The 16,417-nt window shown below is 42.0% G+C and overlaps 2 protein-coding genes across 4 annotated transcripts; both read right to left on the bottom strand.

Annotated features, from left to right (window-relative positions):
- Positions 1-792: 792 nt before the first annotated feature.
- LOC115037317 (interferon-induced protein 44-like) lies at positions 793-10,378 on the bottom strand. 3 transcript variants are annotated; one of them, XM_029495766.1, is made up of 9 exons: positions 10,137-10,306; positions 3,182-3,319; positions 3,023-3,065; positions 2,894-2,927; positions 2,562-2,760; positions 2,046-2,195; positions 1,764-1,935; positions 1,528-1,628; positions 793-1,399 (listed from the first exon to the last, which is right to left on the bottom strand). In XM_029495766.1, the coding sequence occupies exons 3-9, from the start codon at positions 3,060-3,062 to the stop codon at positions 1,223-1,225; spliced, it is 873 nt and encodes a 290-aa protein (XP_029351626.1). In that variant the 5' UTR covers positions 3,063-3,065; positions 3,182-3,319; positions 10,137-10,306; the 3' UTR covers positions 793-1,222. The 3 variants fall into 3 exon arrangements, with proteins under 3 accessions (XP_029351626.1, XP_029351625.1, XP_029351627.1); XM_029495765.1 differs by lacking the exon at positions 3,182-3,319 and having other exon boundaries at positions 10,137-10,305; XM_029495767.1 differs by lacking the exons at positions 793-1,399; positions 1,528-1,628; positions 1,764-1,935; ... (3 more) ...; positions 3,023-3,065; positions 3,182-3,319 and adding an exon at positions 5,144-9,477 and having other exon boundaries at positions 10,137-10,378.
- Positions 10,379-10,560: 182 nt separating this feature from the next.
- Positions 10,561-15,108, bottom strand: LOC115037316 (interferon-induced protein 44-like). The gene is made up of 9 exons (XM_029495764.1): positions 14,967-15,108; positions 12,948-13,085; positions 12,789-12,831; positions 12,660-12,693; positions 12,328-12,526; positions 11,816-11,965; positions 11,535-11,706; positions 11,299-11,399; positions 10,561-11,173 (listed from the first exon to the last, which is right to left on the bottom strand). The coding sequence occupies exons 3-9, from the start codon at positions 12,826-12,828 to the stop codon at positions 10,997-10,999; spliced, it is 873 nt and encodes a 290-aa protein (XP_029351624.1). The 5' UTR covers positions 12,829-12,831; positions 12,948-13,085; positions 14,967-15,108; the 3' UTR covers positions 10,561-10,996.
- Between the last annotated feature and the right edge of the window lie 1,309 nt (positions 15,109-16,417).

Raw genomic sequence — 16,417 nt, 5'->3', positions numbered from 1 at the left:
CGGGGACCTCCCACAGCAGCACTGGAAACAACCCAGTCAAGTCAAGCAGGGAAACTGGGTCAGAAAGCAGCAGCAGCTCTCAGGAACAGCTCTGCTCTGCTGCTGGAACCGCCACACAGACATCACACATCACACGCTGCACGGCGCTCAGGCCTCTGCAGAATCCGGGTCAGACGGATTCATGGAGCAGAAAGTCCAGCGTGGATGGCTTTCCTGCTCACAAACTTCTTCAAGCCTGCTTTTGTTTCCCCCATCAGTCCTTCTAATACCTCAGAGTCCAGACTTCTTATTCAAGCCAGCAGCTGAAATATGTCAGGTGCATTTCTGAACCACTCAGGTTTCCACAGATTAAAAAATATTCCTCTTCTATAATCTCATCAGATTTCAGCTCTGATAGCCGTCAAAGGATGAGGTGGAAATGAGCATTAAACATCCATTCCCCTTTTTGTTTGTGTAACTCTGAAAGGACAGAAAACTGGAAACAAAAGGAACTATTTTTTATTCTCAGGTTTTGGTGTGACATGTTCAGTGTGCTGAATTAGCTCGTTAGTTTTTTATTGTTTTACTGTTTCCACTTTTTGAATGAATGGCTGACAGGAAGAGGATGAAAACAGCAGACAGAAGACAGATGGACAGAAAGTGACAGAATGCTGCTCTCTGCTGGAGCTCTCTGATAACACAAGCTGCTCAAAATAATATATTGATTCAATTTCATATTTATTCATGCTTTCTGAATTTTGGGGAAACAAGAATATATATTTTTTTTCTTTTTTTGGTCCCAATACAACACATTTTTGACCTGAGGTGGATTTGAATGTAGAGTCAAAATCTTCCTGTGCACAGTGAGCTTGAGAACATTTGCACCGATTCATGGTACGATAGCACAAAAGAATTGGATTCCTTAGAAATAAAGTAACACATGCTCTTTTTATTATTTTAATTTGAAGGTTTCCATCTTTGGAAAAGCAGAGAGTATTTTAAAGCTCTGTACATTTTAACAGTATTAGGAGGATTAAAACAGTTTAGAAGACGGAGACAGTTTCTTAAATCTGCAGGATCTTTGAGAAGCTTTAAGTTAAAACAGGCCAACTAATTGGAGGTTAAATGGATCACATAAAAGGATTGTGTTAGAAATCCTGCTGGTCAGTTTGGCTGACAGATTTTCTGACATCCTGAAGGATTCAGCTCTCTTTGTTTGAGTACGACTACGAGTTTAAATTAATCAGTCAGACTGATTCAACAGGAACTTCAGGTGGTCGTCTCCACAGGTGATGATCTGTGTCAGGGCGTTCAGGATCACTGTGTCAACGTCATTGTTGAGTTTGGTTTCTTCATGATAGTTCTTCACAGGGAAGATGCAGTTCATAGGAATTCCCACGTCTGCACTGAGCTGCTCCATCTTTATAATTGATGGATGGATCAGAACAACAAATGCAGTAAAACAGAAAAGTATGAATAAAAACTCCCCAACGTTTAAAATGTGATTCTCTGCCAATCCATCATAATATTATTACTAATCAAACCAACCTTTCCTTTCAGGTACTTTGATCTGTAGACGTTCTTCAAATCTCGACCGATTTCAGGGCAGGCTTTGTCAATTTTTGTCATCACAGCAATTTGAGGAATCGCTGTAAGAAAAAGAGAAAAACTGACATAATTATAATCCAATCAAGGCAAACGGAGAAAAAGTTAAATGATACTTTTCCAGCAGAATGTGATTTAAAACCCACTGTAGATAAAATACAGCATAAAAAAATTCTCACCCAGGTCACTGGCTGCCGTTCGGATTTCTCGAATTTTCTGAACAAGCTCATGTCTAATGATGCCCAAAGTGTCAGCAGGAATGATAAGAACCAGAACGTGGACTTTGTCGTTGGGCTCTAGGTGTCTCTTGTAGAACTGATTTTCCTCTGACAGCTTGGATTGAGGATTCAACTGAAAAACATTCAATTCAGGTTAAATTACAGTAACACAGTTTAGAAATAAATACAACTAAATGATCAGTCAGAAAAAAATTCATCTGCAGACTTTAACAGCAGCTTTACCTGGTAATCCTCCTTCATGTGTCCCTTCAAAGCCAGTTTGACATCATCCACGTGGACACCACCCTGTTCTCTTGATTCCAGGCCCATGATGTCGTTGAAGACAAAAGGATAAAAGGTGTCTTTGTCCTTTGGGACCTTGTAGGTCGTGTACTATGAGACAGTTTGGAGAAAATAACAGTTATTATGAATTCTGTGGAGGAAAGCTGCCAACATCTGATCAGAATCAAAGGCAGCAATTAGAACGTGAAGGTTAAATTCAAATAAACTATCAACAACAATCACAACAAACTCATGAACATTTGAATTCCATCTCTTGTAAACCGAAATCAACATTTATCCTCAAAGTGACGTCAGTAAATGAATCTCCATAGTTTCTGTTTCTTTGTGGGAACATTGTTTGATCATTTTACTGACTGAATGTAGTTTCCTGGTTCTAAATCTGCTGTTTTCATGAAGGAACACTCATTTGAAAACAATCTTACTTTCTTTATCAACACAATCAAAAGTTTTCCAAACCTTTTTGGTGAAAGAGGACCCAAAGGTGTTAGCTGCCAAAGCCTGTCTGTACATCCTGTCATTTAAGACACTTTGGACAGAGTTGATGAAACTGGACTTTCCAGATCCAGCTGGTCCATGAAGAAGAATCCGGACCTGCTGACCTTCAGTTGGAGGTTTGTAGTTCTTCACATACTGAAGATCTCTCTGTTTTTCCTCACTAAGAAAACATTACATCACACTTTAGAGTAAAGAGACTAAAGTAAACATCAGATTATTAAATAGATCAGCTTGTGGTCTTTCTGATCACTTTAATGTGTTTAAATGAAACATTTGGAGGGAAACTCACTCACCTCCAGTTTACTTCCCTCCATGGTTCATCAAGAACTGACAGATAGAAGACAAATAAAGTAAAAAATATTGTTGACATCATTGCACACAATGTAAGTTTGAATAAAGGTGACAGTTTTAAGTAAACTTACGTGGAGATTCTGGAGCAGGTTTAGACGCCTTTGATCCCATTTCCTGAAAATAAAACAGTTTTGATCAGATTTCTTCCAGGATTTGTCAGCGTTTCTTCACATCATGATGATGTGAAGAAACGCTTGGGGGACATTGGTGCCAAATACATGATGCTCTACCCGGCCACGCTGAAAATAATCCACGGTGGGGAGGCTAGAGGCTTCGACTCCTCCGCTAAAGCAGTGTCTTTTGTTGACACTCTCAGGTGAACTACATGATGGATATTATCACTCAGCTGGTGTTGTTTGAGTTCGAAGCTGTAAGAGAAGTTAACCAAGTCAGAGTCGAGTAATGGAGAAGGTGATGGTAATCCCCTGGTTACCGCGTAGGGAAGGTTCCTCCCACAGTGCTGTTGGCACATCTGTTATTTGTTTTTTGTTTCTCAGATGGGTTACAGTCGGGTGCCGGATCTACATGGAGGTTGTGATACATTTGGAAGCTTAAATATTTTCAGTAAAAAATGCTATGACCTGTGACACATTGAGGCTTAAGGAATTCATTTTTAAAGAAAGAAAAGGTTCATATTGCTATGTTGCAAGAAACACACCTGAATAATGAGGATGGTCAATGATCAAGTCTATTATCTTTCACCACCAAAGGCAGAGGGGTGGCGATACTCATTAGGAAAAATTATCTAGTCAAAATGTTTTAAAGATGGTGGGTTTGTACTTATTTCAGCCTGCTAACATGGAGAGGACCTTGCTCTCTTAAATGTCTACTGCTCTCCATGTCATCCACTTAACTTTTTGATGGAGGCTTTTGCCAAATTATCTGATCTTGCAGTGGGAAATACTATTGTAGGAGGTTATTTTAATTGCCTTTTGAATCCTTTGACGGACAGGTGTCCTCTAAGTGCTTTAGCCCTGTCAAAACAAATCACTGGTTTTCTGTGAGGATTTTGGATATGTGAATGTTTATAGGACACTTCACCCTGCAGATAAAGAATTCACCTTTTTTTTCAGCTTATTGTCTCCTGTTCAATTGGAAACATCATAATATCAGATCACGCAGCAGTGTATATGAATGTTACAGTTAAAAAACTCTAAGAAACCCACGAGTTTTACTTCAATTCTAAAAGATCACAAATTCATATCATATTTCTCTACTCCTCGTAGCGAGTTCTATAAAGAATTTCAAAATATCTTATTAGATCCTATGATGAATATGTTTAATCATTATTTTGAATGTGGCACTCTCCCACCTTCACTAAGGGAAGCTAATATTTCACTGTTTCTCAAAAAGGTTAAATGACTTGAGGATTGTTCCTCATATTGGCCGATCTCGCTGCTGAATGTGGATTTAAAAATCCTCTCCAAAGTCTTGGCAAGACGCTGAGAAGGCCTTCTACCAATTATAGTGAAGGAGGATCAAACTGGCTTTATTAAGGGCCGTAATTCTTACAACATCAGAAGATTGCTAAATATTATCCAGTTATCTAAACAGCAGGAAATATACGGTCTTCTGATTTCCTTAGATGTGGAAAAAGCTTTAGACCCCGTTGAATGATCTTATTTATTTTTTACGCTTGATCGGTTCGGCCTAGGTCATGACTTTGTTAGATGGGTGAGGGTCCTATATATGGAACCAATGGCTGCAGTTCTAACCAACAGACTTAGGTCCACAAATTTTGTGGTCCAGAGGGGCAGCAGACACCACTTTTATTTGCAGTGGCTATTGAGCCTTTAGCGGAAGCTATATTTATTTCATGGCTGGACTGGATGTGGGAGAAAAAGCTCATAAAATTTCATTATATGCAGACGATGTGTTGTTATTTATGTCAAACCTAATCCTAATCATTTTCCATTCAAGTGGTCCTTGACTGGTTTCATATACTTAGGGATATATATTACACCTACATTTAATCAGTTGTTTCAAGCTAACGTTAATCCACTATTTAAAAAAATTAAACAAGATTTGGAAAGATGGAACGATCTTCCCATATCATACCTGGGCCGAATCTCGCTTCTGAAATTGGATGTCCTTCTGCACCTGCTCTATCCAATACAAATGATTCCCATCTTATTCAATCATAAAATAGTGAAAAAACTCAATTGTTGGTTTAGCTCATTTATTTGGAGTAAACGAAGACCACAGATCAGGATATCAGTGTTGCAGTCATCCAGTGCTCTGGGCGGGCTGTACCTCCCAGATATTCAGCGATACCAAGTGATTGCCCACTTAAGATATATAGCTGATTGGATCAAAGATGATGCTTGCTCCAGCTGGCTTGATATCGAGAAGTCCTTATCCAGCTGTCCTCTAAAAAATCTACTCTTTATTGATAAACTGAAATGTATCAAAAAGTTTTGCAGCAACCCAGTTACAATTAATACTGTTCCCAGAGCATGGAGGAATCACACAACATATGGAAGGCAGATCAGGGCTTACGTCAGTTTCACCCCGATCACTGATAACCCTGATTTTCTCCCAAGAACCTTAGACAGAGCCTTCAAATGCTGGACAGCTAAGGGAATCGCTTCCCTCTGTGATCTCTTTGTTGGTCCTACCCTGATGACCTTCAATCAGGTTATGGAAAAATACAACATACCAAGAAATGAACTTTTTCATTACTTTCAGGCCAGAGACTTCATTATAAAAGATACACCTTTGCTTGCTGAGGGTTAGGGTTAGAATGTCACACAGTTAGAGAAACAAGTACTTCTCTCTCAGGGCAAGGCTGCCATTAGAACCTTTTATGCCAGTCTGGGAGATTGCTCAGGTTTCGGCACTCAGACACTGGGAGAAGTCTGGGAGAGGGAGTTGGTGTTGAGATAACAGAGGAGATGTGTGACGACATCTGGGATAATGCAAAGAAAATAACTGTAACAGGACAAAAGTGATGCAATTAAAGATTCTGCATATCTGATATCTTGTTTGAAACACAGAAGGTTCTGAAAAAAAAAAACAGCTTGAACTCAACCCGGTTTCCCTTCTTCTGGGTCTTTCAAACAATCGTGTTACTGATATGTATCAGAAAAGACTATATAATGTCCTGACATTTTGTGCCTGGAAAAATATTCTTATGCACTGGATCAAAGATAAGGCCCCCTCAGTGTCGGGATGGCACAGGACAATAATGGAATACATACCTCTGGACTTTCTCACTTGTCTTCTGCACTCCAAAACTAATCAATCAATTGCCTTTATTGTCATTATACATAGTACAACGAGATTGGGGCCACCACTATCAATGCAAATAAGTAAATTTTAGAGATTAGAAAATTAAATAAATAAATAAATGAAACGAAACTAGAAAAATATCTGAATGTAGAGACATCTGAATATCAGAAATGTAAAATATCTGAAACTATAAAAATATCAGAAATGTAGAATATTTGAAATGTAGAGCATATCTACGATATATACAGTGTACAGAAAAGTTACCAAGCACATGGGAAACTCAGTGACTGCCTGAGTTAAGAACAGTTACAGCTTTGGAAAAAAAAGCTGTTCTTCAGTCTGTTTGTCTTAGTCTTAATATTTCTGTAGTGCCTCCCTGAGGGCAACAGGATGAGAGCTGTCTTTAGCTATGTCTTTAGCCCCGTTGAGGCAGCGGGTGGTGTATATGTCCATCAGGAAGGGGAGAGGGCAGCCGATGATCCTCTGTGCTGCCTTGACAACCCTCTGCAGCCTCTCCCTGTCGGCAGCGGTGGAGCTGCCGTACCATACTGTGATGCAGTATGTCAGCAGGCTCTCCATGGATGAACGGTACAAGGTCAGCAGCAGGTCGGAGTTGAGGTTGTGCTTCCTGAGGACTCTCAGGAAGTGTAGCCGCTGCTGAGCCTTCTTGGTGATGGAGGTGATGTTCTCTGACCAGGCGATGTTGTCAGAGATGAGAACGCCGAGCTATCTGAAAGTGGGGGCCCTTTCCACCCACTCACCGTTGATGAGAAGGGGGGCTGAGTCAGTGCTGTGCCTCCTGAACTCAATGATGACCTCTCTGGTTTTTTTTGGTGTTCAGAGCGAGGTTGTTCTCGGAGCACCAGACTGCCAGCTTCAGGACCTCGTCTCTGTAGGCAGCCTCATCGCCGCCGGAGATTAGACCAACCACTGTAATGTCGTCGAACTTGACAACAAGGTTGTCCTTGTGGGCCCGTCTGCAGTCGTAGGTATAGAGGTAGTAGAGGAGGGGGCTCAGCACGCAGCCCTGTGGGAAGCCAATGCTCAGCGTGCGGGTGGATGAGAGGTGGGGGCCAAGTCTCACAGTCTGGGGACGGTTGGAGAGAAAGTCCTTAATCCAGGCGCAAGTGAGAGGGGGGAGGCCGAGGGTGTGTATTTTTGTGGTGAGTCTGTCTGGGATCATTGTGTTGAAAGCAGAACTGTAATCCACAAAGAGTATCCGGACGTAACTCTGCTGCTGCTCCAGGTGGTGCAGAGCAGAGTGGAGAGCTACGGTGATGGCATCTGCTGTGGATCTGTTGGTCCAGTATGCAAACTGGTAGGGGTCGAGGTCTGGGGGAGGTAGTCCTTGATGTGCTGAAGAACCAACCTCTCAAAGCACTTCATGATTACCGGAGTGAGGGCAACTGGGCGGTAATCATTCAGGCTGGCAATGGAAGATTTCTTTGGCACCGGGATTATGGTGGAGGTCTTCAGGCTGGATGGGATGACTGTCTGGGCCAGGGAGAGCTTGAAGATCCTGGTGAAGGTGGGGGTGTGTTGGTCAGCACATGCCCTGAGTACTTTGCCAGGTACTCCGTCTGGGCCGGTGGCTTTCCTGGGGTTCACTGCCCGGAGCACCTGTCTGACGTTGGGCTCCTGTACAGTGAGTGGAGTGGTGCAGGAGCCAGGAGGGGATGGGGGTGGGGGCAGGGCGGGAACAGATGAGTGCTGCTGGGATGAACCAAACCGAGCAAAGAAGTTGTTTAGCTTCTCTGCCTTTGGTGCACTCAGGTCTGCTGTTGACGCATGACGACCTCTGAAGTTGGTGATGTCATGTATTCCCTGCCATACCTCCCGTGCGTTGTTGCTGGACAGATGGGACTCCAACTGCATCCTGTGGTCTGCCTTAGCCCTTCTCACTCCCCTTCTCAGGTCCGCTCTGGCAGCGCCGTACAGAGCTCTGTCTCCTGACCTGAAGGCGGCGTCACGGGCCCTGAGGAGTGAGCGGACCTGGGTGGTCATCCAGGGTTTCCGGTTGGGGAAAACCCGGATGGCTTTCTTCACAGTCACGTTACCAATGCAGAGCTTAATATAGTCCAGAACCGTGTCTGTGTGTGTCTCCAGCTCATGATGCTCGAACAGGTCCCAGACTGTCTGTTGGAAGCAGCCAGGATGGCTCTGCGTCTGAGGGGGGTGTAGGCTGGGGGGAGCAGGAGGGAAAGATGGTCTGACTGTCCGGGGGGGGGGGGGGGGGTATGGCTCTGTAAGTTTGGTCGTACAGCCTTTAAGTTGGCCTTATTAATGAGTAATGTGAACACCGTCGGTGGGCCCGCAGCGGTTCGTTCACGGTGTTCAGCAGGAGGGAGAGCGCTGTGTTGACGCTGGCGTCGGGTGGAATGCACACAGCAGTGATGATCACAACAGTTAGCTCCCTCTGGAGGAAAAAAGGCACTTTACAGACATGTACTCCACATCAGGGGAACCGTGTCTCTCTGTGATTGTCGCGTTGTTGCACCAGTTATCATGCACATAGATACACGGCCCCCCACCCTTGTTTTTCCCGGAGTCCTCGGTTCTGTCGCTCCGTAGCAAAGTGCGGCCTGCTAGCTGCACGCTAGCATCGGGAATGTCCGGGTGAAGCCAGGTTTCGGTAATAATGGGCACACGGCAGTCACGAACGTAGCTGTTTCCAGCGAGTTGTAGATCCAGTGCTTCCGTTTTATGTACCGTTGGAGAGATACAGGCTCGGGAGGGGTGTAGCATAACACCGGACCTGCGGCCCCGCTTCTGCTTTCTCTCCCTCCGCGGTCTGCGTCGCCCGCCGGATCCGACAACAATCCACGGAGAGCCCGGCGCTCTCGCCGTGTCGTTCGGAATGTTGTGCCTGTGGTGATCGGTTCCTGATGCAAGGAACCGATGTCTGAAAGCGATTGGCGGGTGTACTGTAAGTTTGCAGTACAGAAACGGCAGAAAAATAAAAACAAGAACAGGAAAATAGAAAGAAAAGTGCACCGGAACGGAGAGCCGGAAGCCGCTACAACCATGCGCCGCCTTTGAAAGAATATGGAAAACATTTCTTGACTGTTAATGTCGATATTTATGTTTCTGCTGTACTGACTGAGTATTTGTATAAAAAGCAGTATGGATTACTTTTATTTTATTTTTTCCCTCCATCTATAGCTTCCATTGTGTTACACTATAGGTTGCATAATGTACCTGCCACATTCACCCAGAACTGATTTGTTTGGGTTTTTGCGTTGCTATTCCCAGCTTGTTGTTGCTGTTGTTGTATTGCTGTTTAGTCTGGTCCTGTCTTTTGTAAAAAAAACAAAAAAAAACAAAAACATAAATAAATAAAATAAAAAGAGGGTGATTCCAAGGGCACATTTGGATAAGCCCTTTTTCCATTTCCACCCATAATGTATCTTTATAACATTTCTCACTTGAACTTCTCTGTAAAATCTCTTAAATCTAATATCAGCTTAATTTCTGTGAGGTTCAAAATGACTTCCTCTTTTTCACCATCATACTTTGGACAGTAAAGTACAACATGCCCTCTGGTTTGCTGTTGGTCACAAAAGTCACAGGTTCCTGAAACACGTTTCTTTGTTTTATGGTGTGCTGTGAAATCCTGAGTGACAAAATCTTATCCTGATATCAGTTTCCTCTCTGTCTTTCTCATGACTCCAACTCTTCTAGCCATCGCTCTCTCCTGTCATGTTCCTGTCTTAATTTGCGCAATTCCTCTAATATGACCGAGTCTTGTTCCCTTTCAGCCTCGTCTCTGGGCTTGTCCCCTCCACCGACTCCGTACATTTTTCCTTTGCACCTGTCCTCCTCTGCAGGGTTCCCTATCTGGACCATATGTTCCATAGGTTTTGTTGCTTTCTGTCGTTTTTCTTTAGTTAATAACTAATTCTGCTAGAGCTACTTCAAATTTTTAACATTCAGATTTTACTCTGACCATCTTACCTGGAATTTCTCTTCTTGAATCAGTTTGAGGAACAAAGTGTCCGTCCTGCTTCTGTCGTTCTGGGACAACAGAAACTATCAGATCCTTCGTGTCTGAATGACCTGAAGGAACTGGAACAGTCCTGAGATAACGGAGCAGAGAACTCAGTGAATGTCAGCATCTGTAGTATGAAACTAATTTCCTTCCTGTTCTTACTTTCACTTTTGTTAAGACTGAGACTCGACACAGAAGCTTCCACCCTCACAGAACCTGTTTTTACAAACATGTATGATTATTATTATTGTTGCTTCTATGATCAACTATTGACATTCCAGCCTGCAGATATTTTAGAGTCACCAGTCAACCTAAAGTGTGTTTGGACTCTGGGAGGAGAAGCTGAGGGAGAACCCGGAGTTCAAACCCAAAACCAGGGCACCTTAACAGTAACAGCATTTTCTTAGTTTATCATTTAGTTTCACTTTGTCAAACTTCATCAGGTTGAACAATTAATACAGATTTTATCAAAATCTCAATTTGGCCTTCTGAAATTTTAAGTCCCATAAATATTGTCATGCTGCTGATGTCCTGACACACACATCAAATTCTACACTTAAAAAACACCTTTGTTTGGCATAGAGCTGCACAAATATCACACAATAATCATTTTGAACATATTTTTCAATGAAGACGTAGACAGTTTCTTAAATCTGCAGGATCTTTGAGAAGCTTTAAGTTAAAACAGGCCAACTAATTGGAGGTTAAATGGATCACATAAAAGGATTGTATTAGAAATCCTGCTGGTCAGTTTGGCTGACAGATTTTCTGACATCCTGAAGGATTCAGCTCTCTTTGTTTGAGTACGACTACGAGTTTAAATTAATCAGTCAGACTGATTCAACAGGAACTTCAGGTGGTCGTCTCCACAGGTGATGATCTGTGTCAGGGCGTTCAGGATCAGTGTGTCAACATCATTGTTGAGTTTGGTTTCTTCATGATAGTTCTTCACAGGGAAGATGCAGTTCATGGGAATCCCCACGTCTGTACTGAGCTGCTGCATCTTTATAATTGATGGATGGATCAGAACAACAAATGCAGTAAAAGAGAAAAGTATGAATAAAAACTCCCCAATGTTTAAAATGTGATTCTCTGCCAATCCATAATATTATTACTAATCAAACCAACCTTTCCTTTCAGGTACTTTGATCTGTAGACGTTCTTCAAATCTCGACCGATTTCAGGGCAGGCTTTGTCAATTTTTGTCATCACAGCAATTTGAGGAATCGCTGTAAGAAAAAGAGAAAAACTGACATAATTATAATCCAATCAAGGCAAACGGAGAAAAAGTTAAATGATACTTTTCCAGCAGAATGTGATTTAAAACCCACTGTAGATAAAATACAGCATAAAAAAATTCTCACCCAGGTCACTGGCTGCCGTTCGGATTTCTCGAATTTTCTGAACAAGCTCATGTCTAATGATGCCCAAAGTGTCAGCAGGAATGATAAGAACCAGAACGTGGACTTTGTCGTTGGGCTCTAGGTGTCTCTTGTAGAACTGATTTTCCTCTGACAGCTTGGATTGAGGATTCAACTGAAAAACATTCAATTCAGGTTAAATTACAGTAACACAGTTTAGAAATAAATACAACTAAATGATCAGTCAGAAAAAATTAATCTGCAGACTTTAACAGCAGCTTTACCTGGTAATCCTCCTTCATGTGTCCCTTCAAAGCCAGTTTGACATCATCCACGTGGACACCAGTCTGTTCTCTTGATTCCAGGCCCATGATGTCGTTGAAGACAAAAGGATAAAAGGTGTCTTTGTCCTTTGGGACCTTGTAGGTCGTGTACTATGAGACAGGAGAAAATAACAGTTATTATGAATTCTGTGGAGGAAAGCTGCCAACATCTGATCAGAATCAAAGGCAGCAATTAGAACATGAAGGTTAAATTCAAATAAACTATCAACAACAATCACAACAAACTCATTAACATTTGAATTCCATCTCTTGTAAACTGAAATCAACATTTATCCTCAAAGTGACGTCAGTAAATGAATCTCCATAGTTTCTGTTTCTTTGTGGGAACATTGTTTGATCATTTTACTGACTGAACGTAGTTTCCTGGTTCTAAATCTGCTGTTTTCATGAAGGAACACTCATTTGAAAACAATTTTACTTTCTTTATCAACACAATCAAAAGTTTTCCAAACCTTTTTGGTGAAAGAGGACCCAAAGGTGTTAGCTGCCAAAGCCTGTCTGTACATCCTGTCATTTAAGACACTTTGGACAGAGTTGATGAAACTGGACTTTCCAGATCCAGCTGGTCCATGAAGAAGAATCCGGACCTGCTGACCTTCAGTTGGAGGTTTGTAGTTCTTCACATCCTGAAGATCTCTCTGTTTTTCCTCACTAAGAAAACATGACATCACACTTTAGAGTAAAAAGACTAAAGTAAACATCAGATTATTAAATAGATCAGCTTGTGGTCTTTCTGATCACTTTAATGTGTTTAAATGAAACATTTGGAGGGAAACTCACTCACCTCCAGTTTACTTCCCTCCATGGTTCATCAAGAACTGACAGATAGAAGACAAATAAAGTAAAAAATATTGTTGACATCATTGCACACAATGTAAGTTTGAATAAAGGTGACAGTTTTAAGTAAACTTACGTGGAGATTCTGGAGCAGGTTTAGACGCCTTTGATCCCATTTCCTGAAAATAAAACAGTTTTGATCAGATTTCTTCCAGGATTTGTCAGCGTTTCTTCACATCATGATGATGTGAAGAAACGCTTGGGGGACATTGGTGCCAAATACATGATGCTCTACCCGGCCACGCTGAAAATAATCCACGGTGGGGAGGCTAGAGGCTTCGACTCCTCCGCTAAAGCAGTGTCTTTTGTTGACACTCTCAGGTGAACTACATGATGGATATTATCACTCAGCTGGTGTTGTTTGAGTTCGAAGCTGTAAGAGAAGTTAACCAAGTCAGAGTCGAGTAATGGAGAAGGTGATGGTAATCCCCTGGTTACCGCGTAGGGAAGGTTCCTCCCACAGTGCTGTTGGCACATCTGTTATTTGTTTTTTGTTTCTCAGATGGGTTACAGTCGGGTGCCGGATCTACATGGAGGTTGTGATACATTTGGAAGCTTAAATATTTTCAGTAAAAAATGCTATGACCTGTGACACATTGAGGCTTAAGGAATTCATTTTTAAGGAAAGAAAAGGTTCATATTGTTATGTTGCAAGAAACACACCTGAATAATGAGGATGGTCAATGATCAAGTCTATTTTGCATCTTTCACCACCAAAGGCAGAGGGGTGGCGATACTCATTAGGAAAAATTATCTAGTCAAAATGTTTTAAAGATGGTGGGTTTGTACTTATTTCAGCCTGCTAACATGGAGAGGACCTTGCTCTCTTAAATGTCTACTGCTCTCCATGTCATCCACTTAACTTTTTGATGGAGGCTTTTGCCAAATTATCTGATCTTGCAGTGGGAAATACTATTGTAGGAGGTTATTTTAATTGCCTTTTGAATCCTTTGACGGACAGGTGTCCTCTAAGTGCTTTAGCCCTGTCAAAACAAATCACTGGTTTTCTGTGAGGATTTTGGATATGTGAATGTTTATAGGACACTTCACCCTGCAGATAAAGAATTCACCTTTTTTTTTCAGCTTATTGTCTCCTGTTCAATTGGAAACATCATAATATCAGATCACGCAGCAGTGTATATGAATGTTACAGTTAAAAAACTCTAAGAAACCCACGAGTTTTACTTCAATTCTAAAAGATCACAAATTCATATCATATTTCTCTACTCCTCGTAGCGAGTTCTATAAAGAATTTCAAAATATCTTATTAGATCCTATGATGAATATGTTTAATCATTATTTTGAATGTGGCACTCTCCCACCTTCACTAAGGGAAGCTAATATTTCACTGTTTCTCAAAAAGGTCTTGGCAAGACGCTGAGAAGGCCTTCTACCAATTATAGTGAAGGAGGATCAAACTGGCTTTATTAAGGGCCGTAATTCTTACAACATCAGAAGATTGCTAAATATTATCCAGTTATCTGAACAGCAGGAAATATACGGTCTTCTGATTTCCTTAGATGTGGAAAAAGCTTTAGTCCAATTTTATTTGCAGTGACTATTGAGCCTTTAGCAGAAGCTATATTTATGTCATGGCTGGACTGGATGTGGAAGAAAAATTTACTAAAATTTCATTATATGCAGACAATGTGTTGTTATTTATGTCAAACCCCTGTTTGACATAAAGGGGTTTGACAGTCACGCCGTCTTCAGGTTTAGCCACCAGCATTTCCATCCAGGACAGGAGCAGCAGCGGCTTTGAGGAGGGTCGACCTCCTCTCTGCTCCGTCTGCTTTGGGATGAGCGCACAGTAGCACCCACCGCAGCTGCTGCAGAGCTGCAGGGCGATGTGTGCCCCACTCTTCAGGGATGTTGTTCTTCCCATAAGTTCTTTATGTTCTTTTCGAGTCTAGCCATCGCTCTCTCCTGTCATGTTCCTGTCTTAATTTGCACAATTCCTCTAATATGACCGAGTCTTGTTCCCTTTCAGCCTCGTCTCTGGGCTTGTCCCCTCCACCGACTCCGTACATTTTTCCTTTGCACCTGTCCTCCTCTGCAGGGTTCCCTATCTGGACCATATGTTCCATAGGTTTTGTTGCTTTCTGTCGTTTTTCTTTAGTTAATAACTAATTCTTCTACAGCTACTTTTCTCGCTGCCTTCTACAACATGTCACCACCGGAAGTCTCTGAGCCTGAACCTGTACCTGTAAAATGTATCTGTGTTAACAGTCAGATTTTACTCTGACCATCTTACCTGGAATTTCTCTTCTTGAATCAGTTTGAGGAACAAAGTGTCCGTCCTGCTTCTGTCATTCTGGGACAACAGAAACTATCAGATCCTTCGTGTCTGAATGACCTGAAGGAACTGGAACAGTCCTGAGATAACGGAGCAGAGAACTCAGTGAATGTCAGCATCTGTAGTATGAAGCTCATTTCCTTCCTGTTCTTACTTTCACTTTTGTTAAGACTGAGACTCGACACAGAAGCTTCCACCCTCACAGAACCTGTTTTTACAAACATGTATGATTATTATTGTTGTTGCTTCTATGATCAACTATTGACATTCCAGCCTGCAGATATTTTAGAGTCACCAGTCAACCTAAAGTGTGTTTGGACTCTGGGAGGAGAAGCTGAGGGAGAACCCGGAGTTCAAACCCAAAACCAGGGCACCTTAACAGTAACAGCATTTTCTTAGTTTATCATTTAGTTTCACTTTGTCAAACTTCATCAGGTTGAACAATTAATACAGATTTTATCAAAATCTCAATTTGACCTTCTGAAATTTTAAGTCCCATAAATATTGTCATGCTGCTGATGTCCTGACACACACATCAAATTCTACACTTAAAAAACACCTTTGTTTGGCATAGAGCTGCACAAATATCACACAATAATAATTTTGAACATATATTTAATGCAGTGTGTGTGTACACACACACACACACAGTATCTCCCTCTTCCACTGATCTCACTAATGTTGGTCAGGTTAGCTGGTTCGAACCAGCTACCTGCTAAAGCTAACCATGCTAACTTCACTCAGCCGCCTCACCTGGCTCGTTCTCGGTCTCCTTCTTCAGGACAGCCGCCTCACCTGCTCTTCTTCTGTCGTCGGAGGGAAAACTTCCCAAAACACTAAATGTTGTCGTCTGTGTTTGTTTCATGTCTGCTTCGTGTTTAACTCTCTGACTTTAACGGCGGACGGATCAAACCAATAATTTCGCGGGCTTTGTCGGAGCCAAAGAGTGTGTTGCTGTCGCTTAGCAACAGGTCACAGGCCGCTAAGACGGAAGCCCAGACGGCCAAAAGACGGCCAAAAGTGAGAAACAGAGAAAAGGCGAAAGAGTTAAACTGCAACACAAAATGAGGTTGTTGTGGACACACAGAAATCACTGACCTCTTCTGGTGTTATCAGGTAGAACCCAAACATGAAAACCTGAACCCCAGACAGGCAGAACATGGAGACTCCACACAGAAAGGCCCCGGGCCGGGAACCAAACCCACAACCTTCTTGTTGTGGGACAACAATAACCACTGTGCTGCTACCTTTTAAGCACTTTAACATTCTTAAAATAAAACAAATGAAATGTTATCAAAACATCTGAGTTAAGTTAAAGTTCAGCTCGCTTTGAGTTACAGCTAATTAATGTTGACTGGTTTCTAACTTTGGTACAAGCTGAATAACACTCAACACTCATTACTGAAATA

This window comes from Echeneis naucrates, chromosome 24 (genome assembly GCF_900963305.1).
Source record: "Echeneis naucrates chromosome 24, fEcheNa1.1, whole genome shotgun sequence".
Classification (NCBI taxonomy): domain Eukaryota; kingdom Metazoa; phylum Chordata; class Actinopteri; order Carangiformes; family Echeneidae; genus Echeneis; species Echeneis naucrates.
The sequence above is the reverse complement of the archived record's forward strand: the minus strand, read 5'-3'. Positions and strand labels throughout refer to the sequence as shown.

What these genes read in the sequence shown, in the direction of transcription:
- LOC115037317 (XM_029495766.1), bottom strand. Translation starts at nt 3,062, where the DNA reads ATGGGATCAAAGGCGTCTAAACCTGCTCCAGAATCTCCAC. An exon ending in GGTCCTCTTTCACCAAAAAG is followed by an intron (nt 2,196 to 2,561) that starts GTTTGGAAAACT and finishes ACTGTCTCATAG; the next exon opens with TACACGACCTACAAGGTCCC. An exon ending in ACATGAAGGAGGATTACCAG is followed by an intron (nt 1,936 to 2,045) that starts GTAAAGCTGCTG and finishes AATGTTTTTCAG; the next exon opens with TTGAATCCTCAATCCAAGCT.
- LOC115037316 (XM_029495764.1), bottom strand. Translation starts at nt 12,828, where the DNA reads ATGGGATCAAAGGCGTCTAAACCTGCTCCAGAATCTCCAC. An exon ending in ACCTGCTCCAGAATCTCCAC is followed by an intron (nt 12,694 to 12,788) that starts GTAAGTTTACTT and finishes TCTATCTGTCAG; the next exon opens with TTCTTGATGAACCATGGAGG. An exon ending in AACGGCAGCCAGTGACCTGG is followed by an intron (nt 11,400 to 11,534) that starts GTGAGAATTTTT and finishes TTTTTCTTACAG; the next exon opens with CGATTCCTCAAATTGCTGTG.